Source organism: Streptopelia decaocto (genome assembly GCF_964273445.1).
Source record: "Streptopelia decaocto genome assembly, chromosome: 11".
Taxonomy (NCBI): domain Eukaryota; kingdom Metazoa; phylum Chordata; class Aves; order Columbiformes; family Columbidae; genus Streptopelia; species Streptopelia decaocto.
Window position 1 is genome coordinate 20,930,405 of NC_138666.1, and position 19,331 is coordinate 20,949,735.

The 19,331-nt window shown below is 43.0% G+C and overlaps 1 protein-coding gene across 2 annotated transcripts in view; it reads right to left on the bottom strand.

Moving 5' to 3' along the window:
- Window positions 1–19,331, bottom strand: part of NFATC3 (nuclear factor of activated T cells 3) — a 70,345-nt gene that overhangs the window by 12,301 nt on the left and 38,713 nt on the right. For both annotated transcript variants that reach the window (XM_082062488.1, XM_082062487.1), the window contains exons 4-9: window positions 13,489–13,688; window positions 12,055–12,227; window positions 11,206–11,346; window positions 9,102–9,157; window positions 8,272–8,398; window positions 6,207–7,259 (exon numbers count right to left, since the gene is read on the bottom strand). In XM_082062488.1, coding sequence (XP_081918614.1) covers window positions 6,207–7,259; window positions 8,272–8,398; window positions 9,102–9,157; window positions 11,206–11,346; window positions 12,055–12,227; window positions 13,489–13,688 — 1,750 coding nt within the window. The remainder of the gene's footprint in view (window positions 1–6,206; window positions 7,260–8,271; window positions 8,399–9,101; window positions 9,158–11,205; window positions 11,347–12,054; window positions 12,228–13,488; window positions 13,689–19,331) is intronic.

The following is a 19,331-nucleotide window of genomic DNA, read 5'->3' on the forward strand; positions in this document are numbered from 1 at the left end:
CTGCCCACTTGTATCATAATGAATGTTATACTACATACATTTCGTTTTAGTATTTGTGTTAGTTTAGAACATTCCTCCTGCAATCCTCTCAATCCGCTTTGCTTACTGTGGTCAAATTAAAAGTGTTTATGCCCCTTGACAGCACCTCCACTGAACAAGGTAGGCAAAAGAGCGCTAGTAAAGAAAGCCTTTAGTTTAGTTTTTCCTGTCCTTTAAAGAGAGGAAAGTGTTGCTGTGAACAGCCGATCGCTTCCCGGTTACTGCCTGGGCTCCGGCCGCACGCAGGCTGAGGTGCCGGCAAATGGACTATTAGCTCGCGTTTGGCAACGTGAGAAACCACGGCGGAAGTGCAGAACTGTATTCCACCGAACTGTCTTCCCTGGGGAAAACTGGAAGCAGAATAGTGTATTTATTACTTTAACCGACAAGTGTGTTGATTTGGTTGTGATTAGTGACCCCGCAGAGCTTACAGCAGTATACTGGGGTTTGTGTTGGTTTTCTTCCTTTTTTTTTCTGCCCGAGCCAGAGCTGCCGGTTTAGCAAATTAGGCTTTAATACAATTAACAAGTTTACTCTGGAACTGGCTGATTTGTGCCTTCTGGATAGAGCCACACGTTTGCTTTGCCAGTATGATTTCTGAGCCCGGCTTAGAGATGACTCCTGGGAGAATGAGAGAGTCTGTTCTTATTTCCTCCTGGAATTCAAGCACTTCTTATGCTTAATTGTTTAAAGCATGAAGTTATATGTATTTAAACAGGAAGTGGAAAGCATTAACTGGGTTTCAATGAATTCTTGTCAAATAATAGGAGATTAAGAAAACAACATTTTCCCCACCAACTATGGTAGAACCAGCAAGAAAGTAACATTTAAATAAAGATCTAATGAACCCAGGGAGATGGGCAGAAAACTACTGTGGGATGAAACATTTACTGATAATCTTCTTTAAAGCTCAGGCTTTTGAAGGGGCAGACAACAGGCACACTGACAAAAGGCCTCCTGAGAGCAATGGAGTGAATTAGCTTTCTACCTCATCATTTCTTAAACATTTGAGAAAGATTTTTACTTCCTTAAGCAATACTAAAATCTGTTTTGTACCCAAAGAATGTAATGCTAAAATTAAAACTATTAAATTGAAATAGAAAGCAAGAAAACTGATATCCTGTACATCCTATCTATTTAACTGATCAAAAATTCATACTTTTATGAACCACCTCTTTGTCTTGGCTCTTCCCTCAAGTAAAGACAGGTTAAGAAAACCTTTAAACCATCAATTATCTGCACCAGATTTGGCGGGTTGGACAAACGTATGATTCTGATTGTTTGCAGTATCAGTAGAGTACCACGGGGTGGGGGAGAGGGGCTAAATATGCATTGCAAAAACAAGTTTGACATAATTGTGTGGCAGGTTTTATCAGCTGTCTAGGTTTGGCCGTACTGCTGCATCCACCAGAGAATTAATGTGTTTTAGAGGACAGATGAGTGAATTGCTCAATTTACAGAGGAAATGAGGTCAGTAAGCTTCAAAGACCATGATGGACAGACTGCAGCACGCACTTCTTCAGATACAGGCCTTCTCTTGTCAACTCCAGACAGAACTCCATCAGCTGCACCTCTGTGAAGAGTCCCTGCGTCACTGCTTAGTGCAGTATATTTAGCCTGGCTTCGACTCCATGTGACCAGCAGTAGCACAGTGTCAACTTTCCCTAAAAAAAACCAACAGCCCAACCTGCTGGGCTATAATTAACCTCAGTCTTCTCCGCCGTGGAGCGGCCAGCTGATGCTGTTGGTTTGTGATCAGTCCAGCCATGCAGCAGGCCGCGTGCGCAACGGCAAACTATCGAGGACATGGGGGGTTGCCTTGCAAGTTACCATTTCAAGCAATAAGACAGGCTTACTTTTAGTACTTTCAGGTTTAATGCCAACTTTACTAAGTACTTTTTTTTTTTTAAATTAACTGGTAAAGTGAGGCTGTATGAAATGTTAGGACTCATATAGTTCTCCTGTGCACGTTACGTTTATAGCTATGTAGATAGAGTGAATGTGCTCTGCAGTTACTTGGTGCAATAACAAACATCCCTGCTCATGTCATGGTTCCGATGTCACACTCTGCATGTAGGTATCACAGTGAAACCAGCTCATGTAAATCAGATGTTTACCCCCTGCTCTCAGGCAAGACAGACGAGTCTAACACAGTAATAAGCGTGAGCCTCAGAGCCAGCGGATGCGTGCTGCCCGGGGAAAGCGCCGTGGAGTGCCTGAGCGTGCTCTCGCAGGGTCACAGGGGCACGCCTAACTCCGTCCTGTCCCACTGCTGCCAGCACCTGCACCACGACATACACCTGTCGCTTGTGTTCTAACCTCTTCTAATTCTTAAATGGGAATATTTTTTGGTGGTTCAAGTAGCTGAGCTTACTTTGAATTAGTTACAAGGTGTTCTGTGGCTCTGAGGCAAACAGGAAGTTTCATACATTAGCTGGTGATAGACACCTGAAGATTCACATCCGCACTCTGTACGGCTCTTCTCAGCAGAGGCCTTGCTGGCACCGATTTTATGAACACGTTCTTATTAGGTACTTCTGTGATTCTCCAGAAGTTAAGCTGAAGCTACAGTGAAAAGCTACCTGTAAAGATGTATGTATTTTCCAGCAAAGAGCAGAATAATCTCTGAGCTTTCCAGCAAGAGAATTGATCAACTAGGGAGTTATCACAGAACGATTAAAATGAATGAATGTAAATGGCTTAGAATTCTACACGGAATGTGTCTGTCAAAGCAAACATATTGCTTTATGTACACAAAACAGAGGACTTCTAGTTGTGATTTACAGTAAATCCACATACTGGGTTTTCTAATCTCCAGCTTAACCTAATGGAGATGCAACGAGTAACGAAATGTAAGAGGATTAGTGGAAGGTCATCTTGATTTGCTGAATACAGTCCATCATATTACCTTAAAAATGGTTAAATACAGTTGCACATTAGAAATCTCACCACTGTAGAAAGCCATGAAATACAAAGTAAACTTGTTCCTAAACTGCAAACCACAAAATTTTAGAAGAAGAGTATTAGAATATATTTAAATCTGAAACTCAACAGGAGGAAAGGTAAACCACCACACTAGGAACGCTAAGAGTGGGGAAAAAATTAATGAGGCCTCATTAAGACTAGGCCGAGTGTGACTCTGACTCGCTTTTTCCACGTGGGAAAGCCATGGGGCCTTTATCAGCTGAGTGTACAATGGAGCGGGTATGGATGAGGGATCTGCACCAGGACAGAAACCACCAGCTGCCTGTTCCCTGTCACTGCAGCTGCCCTGTGACACCTATTTGCAGCTCTAAATATTCTGCTGTCTGTACAGGGAAACGTTAACCCTGGGGAGCTGGGCAGACTTGCTGAAATACGCTAAGAGAAAAAGAAGGCCCAGCATGCAGGGCTGGGCTGGAGAGGAGGGAAAGCAGAGGGGACGAGCGAAGAACAAGAAGCTGCTGTTACATACTTCAGTCCGAAAGTCTACCGGCTTTTGCAGATGGACTAGTGCAAAGCCCTAAGCAGGAAAAAGTACTGTTCTTCAGAACACCTTTTAAGTAGTAGCATACACCACAAATTACTTTGAAATTGTGTAACGTTTCAAGTGTTTTCTGTAATAGCATTTTAATTTCATACCTAGGTGTACTCATGCATTCTGATCTCTTGATTCTTCAAGTGAATTAGAAAGAGTTTCCTGCAGGAAGCAAGGATGGGAAGAGGGGAAGCCAAACAAAAGAGCACATTCAAAGTGGAGATTAGAAAGATGTAAAGATGTTTTTTGTGTGTGGTTTTTATTTTTTGTTGTTGTGGTTTTTGCTTGTGTTTGTTTGTTTGTTTGTTAAGAATCTTAAATCTGTCATGATAAACAGTTTAGGAATTCCAGGGCTAATTTGGTCATGAGGCAGCACTTCCATACTACAGTCAAATCCTGGTAAGATTTCTTAAAATATTTCATATTCTTGGCAAAGAAAATTTCTGCCGTGCTACTTTTAAAACACCGCATGGTACTTGCCAATTATTGATGCAGTCAGGGGCGCTGAGTTTGCTTCCTTCTCTGAAGGCCGCTGTCTTACACTGCAGGTCAGTGACCCAGACACCATTTATAACGTTTTTAGTTGGCTTTGCCTCAGTGTTTTATTTTGAGTGCTTTATTCGCCTTAACTGGTAACCCTTAAAAACCTATTTTCCCACTAAATATAGCTCTCAGCTTTGATATATTAGCTAGGAGATCACACGGTAGCAACATTCGTTATTTAGGCTTGGATTTTTTTTCCTTAATTGTTATAACATTAATGTATAATAGCCAATTTGCTATTTGTTGTTAGCTCTATTTGTATGGAAACTAAAATTAAATTGTACAGAAAAAAAATGAAAGCATATTTTAAATCACAGTTATATGTTGGATACATTATATTAAAAAGTGTTCTAATTGAAAGCTGACTGAGCAGAGCCGTGTGGAGGGAAGCGAGTGTCCTGTCCTGTGCTGGTCAGGGTGTTTGGAACAGGCTGCAGGTTGGAAACGAGGCAACAAGAAACCCCCAAGAGCCCAGGCAAGGGACCACGCCGGGAACAGGAGACCGGCCTGGACGGAGCTCTGCGCTCGCAGACGTGGGGCTGCCACGTGCTAGGTTAGCATTTAAAACCGTGCACTTTCACCGTGCTAAGCAATGGAAATAGGTTCTAAAAGCAACTAATATTTGTGATATGGGGAAAGAAATATGGCTTTCTTTTTACTGTGCATTCATTTTAATTTCTGAACAAGTATAAACAAACTGGCAAGATGCTCACAAGTGCTAAGCACTTCTGCTTATATTGTGAAAAGTTTAACTGCAGTATTTAGTTGTATTTTATTTATGTCTACATTTTTTTGTGGGTGTGGAGGCAAGATAGAAGTAAAGTTGTATCATGACACTTCTGAAACATCAGATTTCTTTCTCACTCATCTAGTACAGAAGTAGAAAATGCTCATTTCCTTGTTGCATTCTGTTCATAAAGCCTTGCCCTGTTCCCCTCAGCACATCCATGACAGAATCAGTTCCCTTCCTTTCTAAATAAATTAGATTGATAAGCAGTGTTTCTAAAAAGAGAGCTTTGTTTAAATAAGGTGGCAATTTAACCAAAAACCTAACTGCATAATCAATTGCTCTCGTTTTCTTGCTGGTATGCTGTGTCTTTCCAGGCATTTCTTACTCCAATTTCTCACTGCTGACTGGAGGTACCAATAGCAGAGCTGCAAGGAAGTGGGACTGACGATACCTAGCAGGTGGCCTACACTTACATCGTTACGTTACTGCTGATGCAATTATGTCATTACTAGGGACAGTCAAAAAAACCCCTAACATAACAATTAAGGCTATTGTAGAGAAAAGATACCAGTAAGACTCCCCTCACCAGCACCAAACACCTTTTATACAACTTTCAAGGCCAGGATTTGTGTTCTTCCAGTTCTATTAACATGACATGTTCTTTAAATTGCTCTGCATCTATGCCTCAGGTCATCTGATGTTTAGGATCTGACATCCCTTTTCACTTGGTTGGACAACTTTTACAATCCACCACTCTGCAGGTATTTAAAATATAGAACTCTAGAGCCTGGTCTTTTGCATTAGAATGTCCCTGGTTAGGTTCAACAAGTGGATTTCTGAAAACGGTGGCCAGGTGGTACGGAGACAGCAAACAAACAGCCGCTGTGAGCGAGGTGCTGGGTGATGACAGCGTATGACAGAACGGCCGCGAGTGCCAAAACGCAGGGGATATATTTTGAAAACTCTAGCTTGCCCTTTAAACCTGGGACAACTCCAAGAAACAAGACTCCCAACTACATTTATACTTACATTATTGCCTCAATACTGAAAATGTACCAAAAAGAAATTTGAAAAGGCTTCAAATACCTTGTATTTAAGGTGTCAAGATGTAGGAGTTAATCCTCAATCTCCATTTTATGACAAAGTTCATGTGCAAATTAGACTAAAGTACATGACCTGTGTAACTACAGATTTACAGCTGGTATCATTAGTTTTAAAAGTAATTGCTTTGGACACAAAAATATTATTTCATTTTGATGATACAAATTTGCTTCTGCGAAGAGGAGTGTGTTCTAAACAAAAAAAGCAACCCTCCCACACCCACTTTGCAGCTTAATGTAGATTATATCCCAATATTAAAATATTGTAACCACTTACCATCATCTAGTGTGATGTCCTGTAGCCCTATTGTTTGAAAATTCAATTCTCGATCTTCAGGTTCTGGTTTAATGTTAATAGCTGCCCCGTCTGGTGAAAATGGAGATGAATCGCATACGGGATGGTGTACTAGGGATGCTGCTGCACTAAGACCTCCCAGCGCTGGACTGTGTGCTTGCGGCGAGTGCTGTCCCGAGTGACTTACAGTGCTCGGTGGGGGCGACGAGGCAGGTCCTGAGCTAGGAGACTGATAAGGCATAGGCTGTAGCTGGGGTGAAGAAGGTCCGGACAGCGGTGAATGGACCAGAGGGTGGGAAGCTGTTGGGGAGGGGGACGAAGCAGATGCTGCATTTGTAGAATGGTACGGGACTTGCTGCAGCTGGGGAGCAGACTGCCCGAGGGACCGACTCATTGCAGAAGGGATGGAGCCCTGCCCAGCGCTTGGGCAGTGGTATCCCATCGACGGGAGGTGAGCGGACGACTGTCCTGAATGAGCGGGGTGTGCTAGCGGGTGCCCTGCTGTACTTGATGTTGACACGGAACCTGGATTTGAAGAGTGAAACTGCATTGGTGGTAGAGCTTGGCAGCTAAGATTTATCAAATGAGGTACAGCCGTGTCCTGCTGAAACGCCAGAGCATCAAATCCTTGGCTGGAGGCAGAGTTCATAGGAAGACCAGACTGTCCATTGTATACATCGCTGGACTGCATAGGCTGGTAAGAAGGCCTCACAGGAGGTGCTGATGTTACCTGAAAAGACTGAACCACAGCAGGCGGCAAAACATGACACTCTTCGCTTGGACTAAGGTTTCTACCTTGCATATGTGGCAGGTGGGATACTGCTGAGGTCACCATTGCTGTGTACGGTGGTTGAACTGGACACACAAGGCTCCTGGGTGATGTGGACAGTGAATTGTCATGTGGATTCCCTTGCTCTGGTGAAGGCAATTGAGTTCGGATGGAATGCAGGCCCTGGACATTGCTTGTGTGAGGCAGGGCCAAGGACGGAACAGCAGACAAATCCACCTCATCTCTGTGCTCCTGCTTCATAATAACTAGAAAAAGTAAAACACTGTATCACAATTCCAACCCGTTGGTCTCCTGTGATAATTGCTGTTTAACAGCCACAACAGTATTGTTTGTGTCCTTGCTCTAATTTCACTTCTTATGCTCTATTTTTTTTTTTTTTAAACTTTATGCCTTCTATATTAACCCCTAAAAGCAGGAAGAACTCTCCTAACATTTTTTCCCTTCTAAAGTACCCTCCTACGCAATGTGTGTTTTTAAAGACATTTACATTTGCAAGCCAGCCAGAGCAGGCCCAGTACCCGAAGGACAGAGCTCCGGGCGCGTGGGGCTGCTGGCCCTCGGGACCCAGCTGGACAGGAGCTCAGTGCGGGCACCAGGACAAGGGGAATGAAATACTTAGCTGGCTTCAAACTTTCCTTGGTAGAAAGATGCTAACACTTTTAACTGCTCAATTACTACTTTATACAATACACTCTTAAACCGTTATTTATTAGTAAAATGGATTTTAGTAATTAAACTTGCTTGTATACTTAATGTACCAAATGCCAAGGTAACCTTACTGAAGTTTCTCGTGAAGGTTTTGCTACATGTACAATTAGCATGCACAGTTTCTGCCTCTGGCTCAGTGACAAACTGTTTCTTCTCAACATGCTGCAGTGTGTCCAGAGCAGGGACAGATATTTGATCCTCCTTGTATCAAAACCTGGCGGGGGGGGCTGACATCTGAAGGGGGAAAATGCATAAAACCTGTTCTTCCGTGCTCCTGCTACGCTCCACGTCATCACCGGGCTTAGTTAGAAGTGCAGCTTCACTATCAAATTATTCTGAACAAAGCGTAATGAAATACCTTGCTGTAATCACAGCACAGGAGCTTCTTACTCTAAATTGCAGCTTTTTGATTAGACGAGCTTAAGTAAGTTGTTTTACAAACGATTCAAAGCTAGTCTTGTCTCCCTGTCCATGGTAGAAGAATGTCTGAATTACTTTCCAATGTCTACTTTACAAAACAAAATCAAATTCAGCTTTTTTATTTCATACCTGGTGTATAAGTAAAACGTTGGGACTGGCTTTTCTTCCTCTTGCCATTGCAGAGGTAAAACTGCACCTGAACTGCAGCTGTGATGGCTTTGTTATGGTATGGAGGAACTTCAAGTACGATGTTTGCCTATGCGAAAGTTGAAACAAAAATGTCTGACGTATCAAATGCAAATGAACCTGCTCTTAATTACACAAAAGTTAAAACACTTATTGCAAAACTAAGCAAACCGATATTTTGAAACTGGCAAACTTCAGGTTTATGCATGTTACACAGTAAAAGAGTACGATAAGCAAACTTTTATTTGGAGACTTCTTCTAGACACAAGCGTCCCGGAGGTAACGCTTCTGCTGAACCAGGCACGCTCTCGCAGGGTGCTCTGTTGCTCTGCCGGAGCACTAGAAACCTCTAGCAGGCAAAGCATTGCATTTTGCATCATTGCGCTTTTAAGAAAAATTTTAATGCACTGGAAACTATTTGTCTTCTTAGCAAAATTATCTTCAGGTTTTCTTTCTCTATTTCTTTTTTCATTGCTTTCACAAGCAGCACACTGCTTCAGTTCCTTCAAAGCACCGTCTTAATGGCTGCTTTATAGTATTAAGCCAATTCGGAAGTCTCCAGTTGTCTGTCTGAATCACCAATGATCTGCTTTGCTAAATGAAGTCTGAATTTCACAGCAATAATCATAGAATCATAGAATGCCAGGGATTGGAAGGGACCTCGAAAGATCAGCTGGTCCAATCCCCCTGCCGGAGCAGGAGCAGTAGTGAAGATGGCTAGTTTCTTGTTTTAAGACAGAAAGCTTTCTAAAGTAAGAAAAATGGTTTCTCACCCCTTGACACTTTTCCCTAATTATTTTCCCTTCTACCTCCCACTGAGGTCGTCCATCTGTTGAGAGAAATTTACAAATAATTCAAGCAAAAAGCATGTTCTAAAACACTTAAATACTTGATCTTAAAAATACTTCAATACTTCATATAAAACTGCATTTTTTCAGTCATAAAGAGGTCATCCAACTGCCAGAGACATATTGTGAACAAAGCATAAATACAGAGATGCTTTAGGAGTTTAACACTGCAGCCGCTGCCCGTAAGTTCCCTGCTGTGCGGGATTCCTGCTGATTACATACACTTGCATTCAGCTCCAAGGGAGGCAGCACGTGCTCTAAGTGTACAGAGCGATTTCCCCCCCACTTTTATAAAAGCTTTTTTGAAAGGTAATTAAATTACTACTAACAATTGTGATTATTTAAACAAACATGCTGATGACTGAACCTGTAGGTCACCAAGCGAGAGATAACATACGCCGTACCGTCACACACTCCCCCACAGGTTATGTATGTAAAACACAGGCAGTCCCTGCACCGAAAGACCCTGTAGCTGCAGCACCGGGTCCGCTGCTCGTGTGGGGAGGGACGTGGGTCACCTGGCGAACCTCGCTCTGCTCCGGCCCCGGAGCCCAGCGTCCTTCCTCTCGCGCTGGGCTCTCTGCTATGGGTTTTGTACAATTCTCTAACAGCAGGGCTTCTTTACAAGGCCTTCAAGTTCTGTGTCAAAATACACTATTTTCCATGCATTTTTGTCTAAGAAAGAAATATTAAGATCAAGGTGTGCATGCAGAAGAACTTCAGAACCAGGAAGCAATGCTGAGTAACTGCACATCTTTGAGTAATATGTAGGTATGTACCTGAGTGTGTACGTGCACACCTGTGTATGATACAAAACAAAAAGCAAACTTGCAAAACATTAATTATATCCGGTTGTAGTGAACTACAGATGGAAAGTATTTGACAGGGTTCTTTTGGTGTTAGATTCTCTAGTTTATGGAGTTGCATTGTTACGAAAGTGATAGAAGAGAGGAAGAACATAGGTTTAGAGAAAACAAAAGCTTTGAAACCTGTGCTTACACACAGACAGATGTTTTAAAAATGTTTATCCAAAATCTGCAAGTTTCTTGCTTACTTTGAGGTTCTATTTCCTACATATTAGACTGAAAAATTTAGTCTACTACCCTATCAAAGAATAATTTATTTAATGTCATGAGATCAGTAGAACGCAGTAAAATTTTTCTCCAGATGACACAGCATGACGGAAATGCTGTATCTCTAGTGTGCCTTCACTGTCTCCAGCACACCGTAATGGAAACACATGCCTGAATCTCGTTTTGAACTCTGCTTTCCCAAGATACAAGGGTATGCCCGCTGCAGCTCTCACCCGTGACTACGTGCTGCTTAGAAGGCTGAACGTGGATTCTAGAGAATGAGAATTATGTAATACAGCTGACTGTAACGTCTCTGAACTCTTGGCAGTGAAATCCTCGACCGGCTTGTCGAGCACGCAGATATTTAACGGCGCCCGGGCGGGCAGCGGTGGCTGCTGCTCACAGCGCTCAGGGCTGGCCCAGCACGCGCCGCGGCGCAGCGGCCGAGGACACGCAGCCGGACCTGCGGCACACGCCGGACCTGAGCCGGACCGGGCACCGGGGAAGCGCTTCCCTTCAGAGGGCTGCTCTAGGAAACCTTCCGCAAACGTATGGGAAGAAATCAGCAGTGTTTTCTAACTAATATTTATGTCACTAGCTTAGGAATAAGTCAGTTCCTATGCAATGATAAATCATACTAACATGACATCAATATGAAATCGTAATTTCCGTTAGTTCCCATTTTCTTTTTTTTCTTCTAAGTTATTATTTTATTTTCTAATAATAAGGAGCAAATACATGGTATGATCTGTCAACAGCATCTTCCAAAACCCACACAATTCAGAGTGAGTTAGCCTGGAATTCTCTACCTGAACCAGAAGTGCTCTTGTGCTCATAGATGAGGAGTGCCCGAGCGAAAATTACACATTACACTTGTGACATCCTTACTTCCTAAAATCAAGCTCACGGAGGGGTTTTGGTTTTGTTTTCGAGGAGAAAAGTAGGATAGTATTTACCTTGTCCCTTTTCAAAAAATATAATCTTGGATTCTGGAAGGAAATTGGATCCTGTCAGCACCATCTCCTGCCCGCCGCTCACCGCGCAGCTGTTGGTGCTGTACTTCTCGATCTGGGGCAGCTCCTGAGCAGATCGCTGAGCTTCAAAACAGATGAAGGCACAAGTTAGCATTCGCAGTTTTAACCAGAGTGACATTTCTTGTATGATCCTAACGTGAAGAATCGGGGATGAAACTAGGATGACATATGTTCGCACAGATAAATTATATTTGTGTATGATTTACCTTTGTTTGTAAAATTATATTGAAATGATGTAATTATAGAAAAGAAACCTCAAGAAACCATGAATTCCAGCAATCTGTACTGTTACAGCAAATTACATTTTTAGCTTAGGAATAGTGTTTTTAAAATGACTTTACTAATTTAATGGCAAAATGAATTCTAGGAGGAATTCAGATTGTTGAAGGTCATGTTTTGATTGCTTAGTGCCAGCATTTAACAGCTGATCTCTCTAGGAGCTGTTCATCAGGTAACGCTGCATAAAGCCAGGTAGTGGCACCGGCTCTGGAGCCATGCGGTGAGCATCTCGGGAGCGACGCGGCTGCTCGCTCTGCGACTGCGGGGTCAGCTTAGAGCCCAACACAGCGTTCCTCCTCCGGACCTGCACTTGGCAACTAACATCTTTAAATAAAGATACATTCACTTTTGGTAATGTAGCTCTTTCCACACAATGCTTTTTACACACACTTGTTATATATAATTCTGACACTAAATATTGTTAGAATGACAGTACTACTGACACATACAGAAAATATAAGCATAAATGACGTATAGTTAAAGCAATCTTACAGCATTCAACAGGTATGGAAGCAGTCTGCAGAGATAAGACCTTTCCACTAGGTTGTGGGATGTGAACACGAAACACGAGTCGCACTCTGGTGTTCTTTCTTCCGATATCTGTCTCTCCTTTACGGAGCTCTATATCTGAATTGCGAAGTTTCAAAATACCGGCGCAATCGATACTGGAGATCGGTGAGGATGGATGGATCAAGAAAGAAATGGAAGAAAATGAATCAAGCTGTTGCCAAAGTATACCCTGTAAGCCTTGCTTTATCTAAGCATGAAGAACATGTTCTAATTTTTCCCCATGTTACACTATTTTAATGTTATTTTCAATGCCTGAGATTAAAAGATCTGTTAGCATCAAAAATAGCAGCAAGCTCTCTGCTGAAACGGTTTGTCTTGTAAATGTCTAGCTGCAGCTTTTCTAAACCTTTAAAAGATGATGTGCTATTGCACACCGCTTAACCTTCCAAGTTGTTTAACATAGTAAACATCACTTGCAAGGCACAAGAGACCTATATTTAATTCTGCCTTAGGAAGAGCTAGAGAATGACAACCGTGTAGCCATCAAATCCCAGCTACCGTTCCACACAGATACCCAGTAGTGCCATGAGACACACATACTTTCATCAAGTAACACGTCCGCGTAAACTGCGAGGAGTGTTCTCTCGCACACGGAGGTGACCCACGCTGCGGGTGCGCAGCAGTCGGTGACCCAGCATGGGCTGCGACTGGGGACATCTAAGCTGACTTCGGAAGTCTGCTTAAGAAATAAATGGTCACTGACCCTCCAGCCACCACAGAGCAGTTCAATTGTTGCTATAACTAACTGTTAAACTATTACTTAGCACATTCTATCTGGTGAGACCTGAAAGGTCGGAATAACGCAACAGCTAAAAATAAAAAATAATCAGAACACGGAAAAGGCCTTCCAAGATAGCTTCAGGCAAGCCACCACACTCAGTCAAGAAACAAACTACTAAACTGCATAACTGTATTTTGGTAGGAAAAAATTCTACAAGCCAGTAACCCACATGCAGTTCTACATATGTGGCGTTGTATGTATGTATGGATTGCATGGGAAGCTATAATCCCAGAATCATAGAATGTCCTGAGCTGGAAGGACCCACAGAGCATTGAGTCAACTGCTGTCCCTGCAGGGGACACCCCACAGGTCACCCCGTGTGTCTGAGCGCGTCGGCCAGTCTCCTGAACACTGTCACCTATCTCCCCATTCGTCTGACCGGCTTCCCCGTCTCTGTCCACCTTTACTTCTGACGGCCCAAACACTGGCATGTTTAAAGAGAGGTGTCTATCTTAATCATGAGCCATATTTGTGGAAAATATGCTATTCTACAAAATCTTTCTTTCACCTTTGAGCAAATGAGGAAAGAAACCCCACGCATAGCAAACAAACAGCTGATTGATGCTGCGATATACCTGGCTGACATATTATTTTCAGGAAGAAGTGGTATTTCCAAAACTTTGGTGCTGGCAATGATTATCTCTTGACTAGCTGTTGCAACTGTTTTTCCGGTGATTCGGTGCACCTGGTAGAAGGCGTGAGGCCTCAGGTAGCGATCATCTGCTGTTCCGATGAACATCTGTAGGTTTACTGGCTTTTCGCTGTAGCCCAGGAGCTGATGAAAAAGTAAATGTAACATGAAAATATTAGTTGACTTTTACTGCATCTGTGAGTACATAACATAATACAAGACTAGTACAAAGAGTTACGGGTCAAAGAGCAGTATTTAATTACAAGCTCCTTCAGTCTCTTCAGAAATGAGAAAACCGAGTACAGCTCTCCGTCCCCTGACACAAGTATCAGCAACAACTTCCACCAGAACAAATGGGTATCAGAGTATCCTTCTGACTTGGAATCTCTCAAAGAGGGATATTTTATCTACACAATTTCCATGTCAAAGCTATGCTATGGTAAAGGTGTGTTTCAAAGCCACATCAATTTTACTAAGATACACCTAGTTTCTAGAAATACTAAAGACACTTTAAAGTATAGTTTTTCTACTATGGAATGAAACAGTTTTATTAAACCTTAGATGTTTTGTGAATGCAAAGGTATTATGTTAGGACAAAGAAAATTTAATTCATAACTAGCAAATCAAGTATGGTTTATTTTTGGCAAAGAAAATATTTTACAAAACCCAAATTTGATAAGTGTTGTTAATGCATCTTTCCTTTTCTTATCTATAAGACTGACCACCAATGCTCTCGGTTGTCATAAAACCACCTGCTGTTTGAGATAATACTGGTAATTAGAGGCACAAAGGGAGTGGAAACACAAGGAAAAGAGTAAGTGAACTCTCTGAATTGAAAAAGGTAGGTTGTCGTACCATCAGTAGCAGATTATCCAGAAGAAAGATTTAAGGAAACAAATTTAACCAACAATTATATGCAAGTTTCCTTTAGCCATTGCAATTTTAAATCTAAAGCCTATACGATGTCTTACACAGGCAGTTTACTGCACCCTCCTGCAGACTGATGCACGGCGTATCCTTTCTAAAAAGCAATGCAGCAAATTCCTATTTCACCGACTTCGACATCAACTGATGTCCAAACTGGAGGGAGGGCCAGACAGTCATTCTTTAAATGTGGTTTTGTCATGTCAATACTTTTGTCTGTAGGAATAGTTATTTGTTCACACAACAATATTATCCAAGCTCTGTACAGATCTAACACTTAAAAACCACACAAGACCATGTCAATGTAACCTACTGAAAAGAGCAATTACCAGCAGCAGGCAGCGTGCAGTGAAGCCGAGCACACCGCCTGGCCATCGGGCACCGCTGCGGACTCCCTGCGTCTTGACGCCCTGCTGGGGCAGTAGGTTTATGGGCACCAAATGGGCACCTGGTTTCTATACCGGAGTTACAGCTTGGACAGCACCTACCAGTCTTGGCACTTGTACTAGAGCTTTCTCAATCAAGAACTGAGATTTGTTTTCTGACAGAAGTCTGGAACTTTAGAGTCACTCTCAAGGCTTTCAGCCTTACATGAATGCTTTTGTCCAAGATGTAATATTCATTAATTAATCCATCCAGATACAACAGCATCATCATATCTCCTTGCCATTAAATTTAGTTCTTCCCATTTGCCCAGTGAGGTTAAATGTGATCAACAAGCACAGCAGCCGAAATCTAGAACACCTAAGACAAATAAAACTGAGCTTTCTCAAATAAGCCCAAAACAACACCTGAGGCACGTTCTTCATCTCTTCATATCCAGCACATATGTGCGATCTTAAATAACTCCCAAGACATACTACAGATAAATAAAGATCTAGAGACAAGCTACAGCATCCCCTCCTGGGCTTAGCAATGCTTATCCCTTCAGACCCTCATCATCATGACGGAAAAATCTCTCACAAAAAAGCCAAGCACTCGTTACCAGTCAGCACAGCTTTTATCAGATACGATGTCCTCCCCTATAACTGACATATTTCCAACTGATTTCTTACATGATGTCATTTATTTCTGTCTGTTATTTGTAGGTTTTTATTCTGTCAAATACGTAAAATCTTTTTGTTGTCCCTGGAGTCCTCAGTACAAACAGAGCTAAATCCAGCCAAAAACCCCCAACAACCCAAACGAGCGACCCCTCAGCCACGGAGCGGAGACAGTCTGGATGATCAGAGCTGCTTCCCGTGTAGATAAATGCGAGTCGCGCATTGACAGATGTTACAGCAGAGACGAGACCCTCCTGTGAGCATCAGTGAACTGACAGGCTTCTCTTCAGCTGTTGGAACCAACCTGTAAACCACTGGAACACAGCAAAGTTTACTCTTGGCTGTTGTCGTGTTGCCGCTGGAGCACAGGGACTCTTACACCAACCGAATACATAAATGCACAAGTTCCTTTTTATACCTGATGCAGGTCCCCACTGTTTTAAATATCAAATGAATATTTTTTTCATATTTTCTGTGACTCTGAATTATTTTAGGAGTTTCAAGAGAATTTAAGGACACAGTTTAGCATTTAGAGCAGCCATCTTGTCCCACGTTCTCAACACTGGGACTCTACCATGCATTTTCCTCAGGGTTATAATTAAATCTTAACACAATGGAATACAGCCTAAATGTGACGTTCGTTAAATGTGTTTACTCTAATACTGGGAATTACATAAATTACAAGCCAGACCTATTCAAGAATTTGAGTAACTTCCCAATGGGGTCACTGTGGGCAAGCGGATTTCCAGGTGAAGCCATCGCCCCCTCTCCGAAGGACGGCCCTTTGCACAGCAGCTCTGACAGCAGTGACGGGGCAGCCGGGGCGGCGCTGAAGCCAGGCGGCGGGGGCTGCTGCGGGAGACGCTGCCCACGCAGGGGCCAGCGCTGAGTTAGCGAAGCAAAGTAAACCCCACGGCACCGGTCGCAGTGCTGTTGCCTTTGAGAGTCTATGGCCATATGTTACATTTGAATTGCTCAAAGGCAGGTCTAGCACTGGTTTTGCTTCCTGAGCAGAGTTTACCCTCTGTGCTCACCCAGATATGCTATTATTATGAAAGACATAGAGCCTGGTTTCTGCAAAGCATGGTATGGGAGGGGAAGTGGTAGGAAAGTCCGACAAAAAGTGGCACCGCAGCGGGGCAGCAGCTCATATCAGAGGTTACCAGGAGCACGGTCTGTGGGCGCTGTTGTGCTGGCCGCGGTCCCGCATCACTGCGCTCCGTGGGCTGTACCTGAGCACAACTCTCAAACAGCGTTACCAGCAGCTCCAGAGGGACTAACACAGATCCCACAACAAAGCCCAGCCCAGCAGTGCTACCCTTAGTCACCTTCCTCTGGTTTATGTGTTAAATGAAAACCAACAAGAAATCCAGTGCCTCAAGGAAACAACAAGGAAAACTATTATAATGCAACAGAATACACTTTTATAGTAATTTAGAAGAAATCTATTCATGTTAGAATACAGACACATATACATAAGGTATCTCATAATTAAAAATGATCTGTAATAACATCAGGACAAAACCCTGCAAATTTCATACATATTTCGAAGTCAGGCTAGTGTAAACCAGTCTGAAAGCAAATAAACAAACCAACGAGGTCCACTCCAACCACGTCAGTCAGCTGCTCACACTACAGCTTCATCTCAGAGTAACTGCTGTAAAGGATCTGCAATGAAGTCCTGTTAAAGGTACTGGAATGTACGGCAAGGCAGAGCAGTAACGTACTGGCAAGCTAGCAGAGACTTCATACATTTATGCTTTGTATTACAGATGATTTATTGCATTTATTCAAGGTTTAAAATAAAAAGAGAACAGCATAAAAGAAAAACAGTGCAAAGCCATAAATATAGCCAGCGTGTGCAAGTAAGTGTGGCAACTAAGTAAGCTGGGCAGGTGGGGAAGAAAAGAATAACCCTGTCTGCCACATGACAGTATCATCCAGGGCCTGATCGCAGTTACTGGGGCCACGCGGAAGGGAAACGTCACAGTCCTGACAAGCACAGGCAGGTCGCACAGGGTCCTCGTGTTCCCACCAGCTGTCCTTACAGCAATAGAGACAGCAGGCCTGATATGCTGTCGGTGCTGAGACTGCCCCATGTGCCAGCTAAAACAGTCAGCTGGACAGACTGTCAAAAACGTGGTGATAAAAAACCAAAAAGAAACAAAACCAAAAACCCAAGCACTGCATAATTAAAGACAGCCCGTATCATACCATTCCTGAGACCAGAGGACAACAGCTTGTTCATTCACCTGAGAGTACTCCTGCCTTATTTAACTGCTGGTGCATTCAGGAGTTTACTGAAGAGTATCAAGGCATTCCGAAGTCCATTATATGACTGATCCTAGTGAAATGCAGCCTTGGATGTCTCTCCCCACACAAAATCTTCACATAGCAGGCAAAGCAGAACTTTCAGCACACCACGCGTGGTCCCCCGGAGACTGACATCACAGAATCTGAAGGACCTTCCATCTCCCTCCCCAAACGAAATACGACATTTGGAGCCTAAATTGCTATTATTGGTACAATCATATCTTAATAACAATGTCTTGTAATGAAGGAGACTTACTACCCCAGCTCAACTTAATATCTGGAAAAATAGCATATTTTGGAATTCAAAATGCTTTCCTTTTAAATACAGTTTTGGTGTCATTCAAAAAAATGTTGCTTGTTCTTAGTTTCACTGATGGCAGGGTGACCCTTTCTTATTACCTCCTCTGCTTTATGCACAAGTCTGTATGTTGAACAGCCCGAACACTCAAGTTGTTCTGCAATGAAAATACCTACATAATTAACTGGAAAGAACAGATACTACATACTACAGACTCATATAAAGCCACAGTATCTGCACCTTTAGTTTAACTTAGTAAAGTATAAACAATATATACAAATAACAACACAGTCTCCCTATACATACCATAAGTACTTAAATTAACAGCATTTTACAACCTCCTGGTGTGTGCGGTAGAATCAGCACCACGCCGGTGCGTTACAGTGACGTGCTACACTATCAGCCTGCCCAGGATTCAGTCCTGGTCAGAACAGCAGCCCGAGCTCCTGGCTGAGCACGAGCAGTATTTCAGCTATACCTCCAGGACTCACCCCACTCGTGGGCAGTCCTGGAGCTGCACACCGTTACAACAGGTGCACCAGCTGCCGGAGGCGCAGACAGGGCGCCGAGGCTGCCCCTGCCGACCCCCGAAACCCGCCCTGTAACACAACGCTGACACACCACCCGCTGCTTTGCCAAGGAAACTCAGCCGAGTTGTTTCTGTGTTTCTATATCGTTTCCATAGCAAAGGTCAGTGCATGCGTAAGTTAAACTAAAGCTGGAAGGCTAAAGACTGAAGGTCACTAGAGGACAAGCCAGCAGGGCTGCGTGCCAGAGCGGTTCCAGCCCTATTACTGCGCTGCCGGCAGGAAACTCGCGCACCTCAATTCCTAGTGTACAGTTTTTACCAAGTGACTACAAGATGGTAAGGTAGGGAGAGAATCTGGGGATCATCAAGAAGTTGTATTCCCTATTACAAAAGCATTCATGAATTCTTAATGGACATTTGGAAAATCCTTAAGAAAGAAAAAGTGTGACACCAGAGACTATAGAGATTCATTTGATCGCTCAGACAGCAGCATGACAGGCGGGGTCTCTTGGGCCGGATCTGGCTCACGGCACCAGTTCCACGCTCTGATCTACAGGGAACCTTGCACCACAAAGCTTGTGAGAACAGTTTGTTTAGTCTCTAATATTTACAAGTTTTACCTCCCCTCCCTGCCTTTTTTTTGAATTAAAAGAAGGGTTTGTGTTTTCAATTTATTGTTG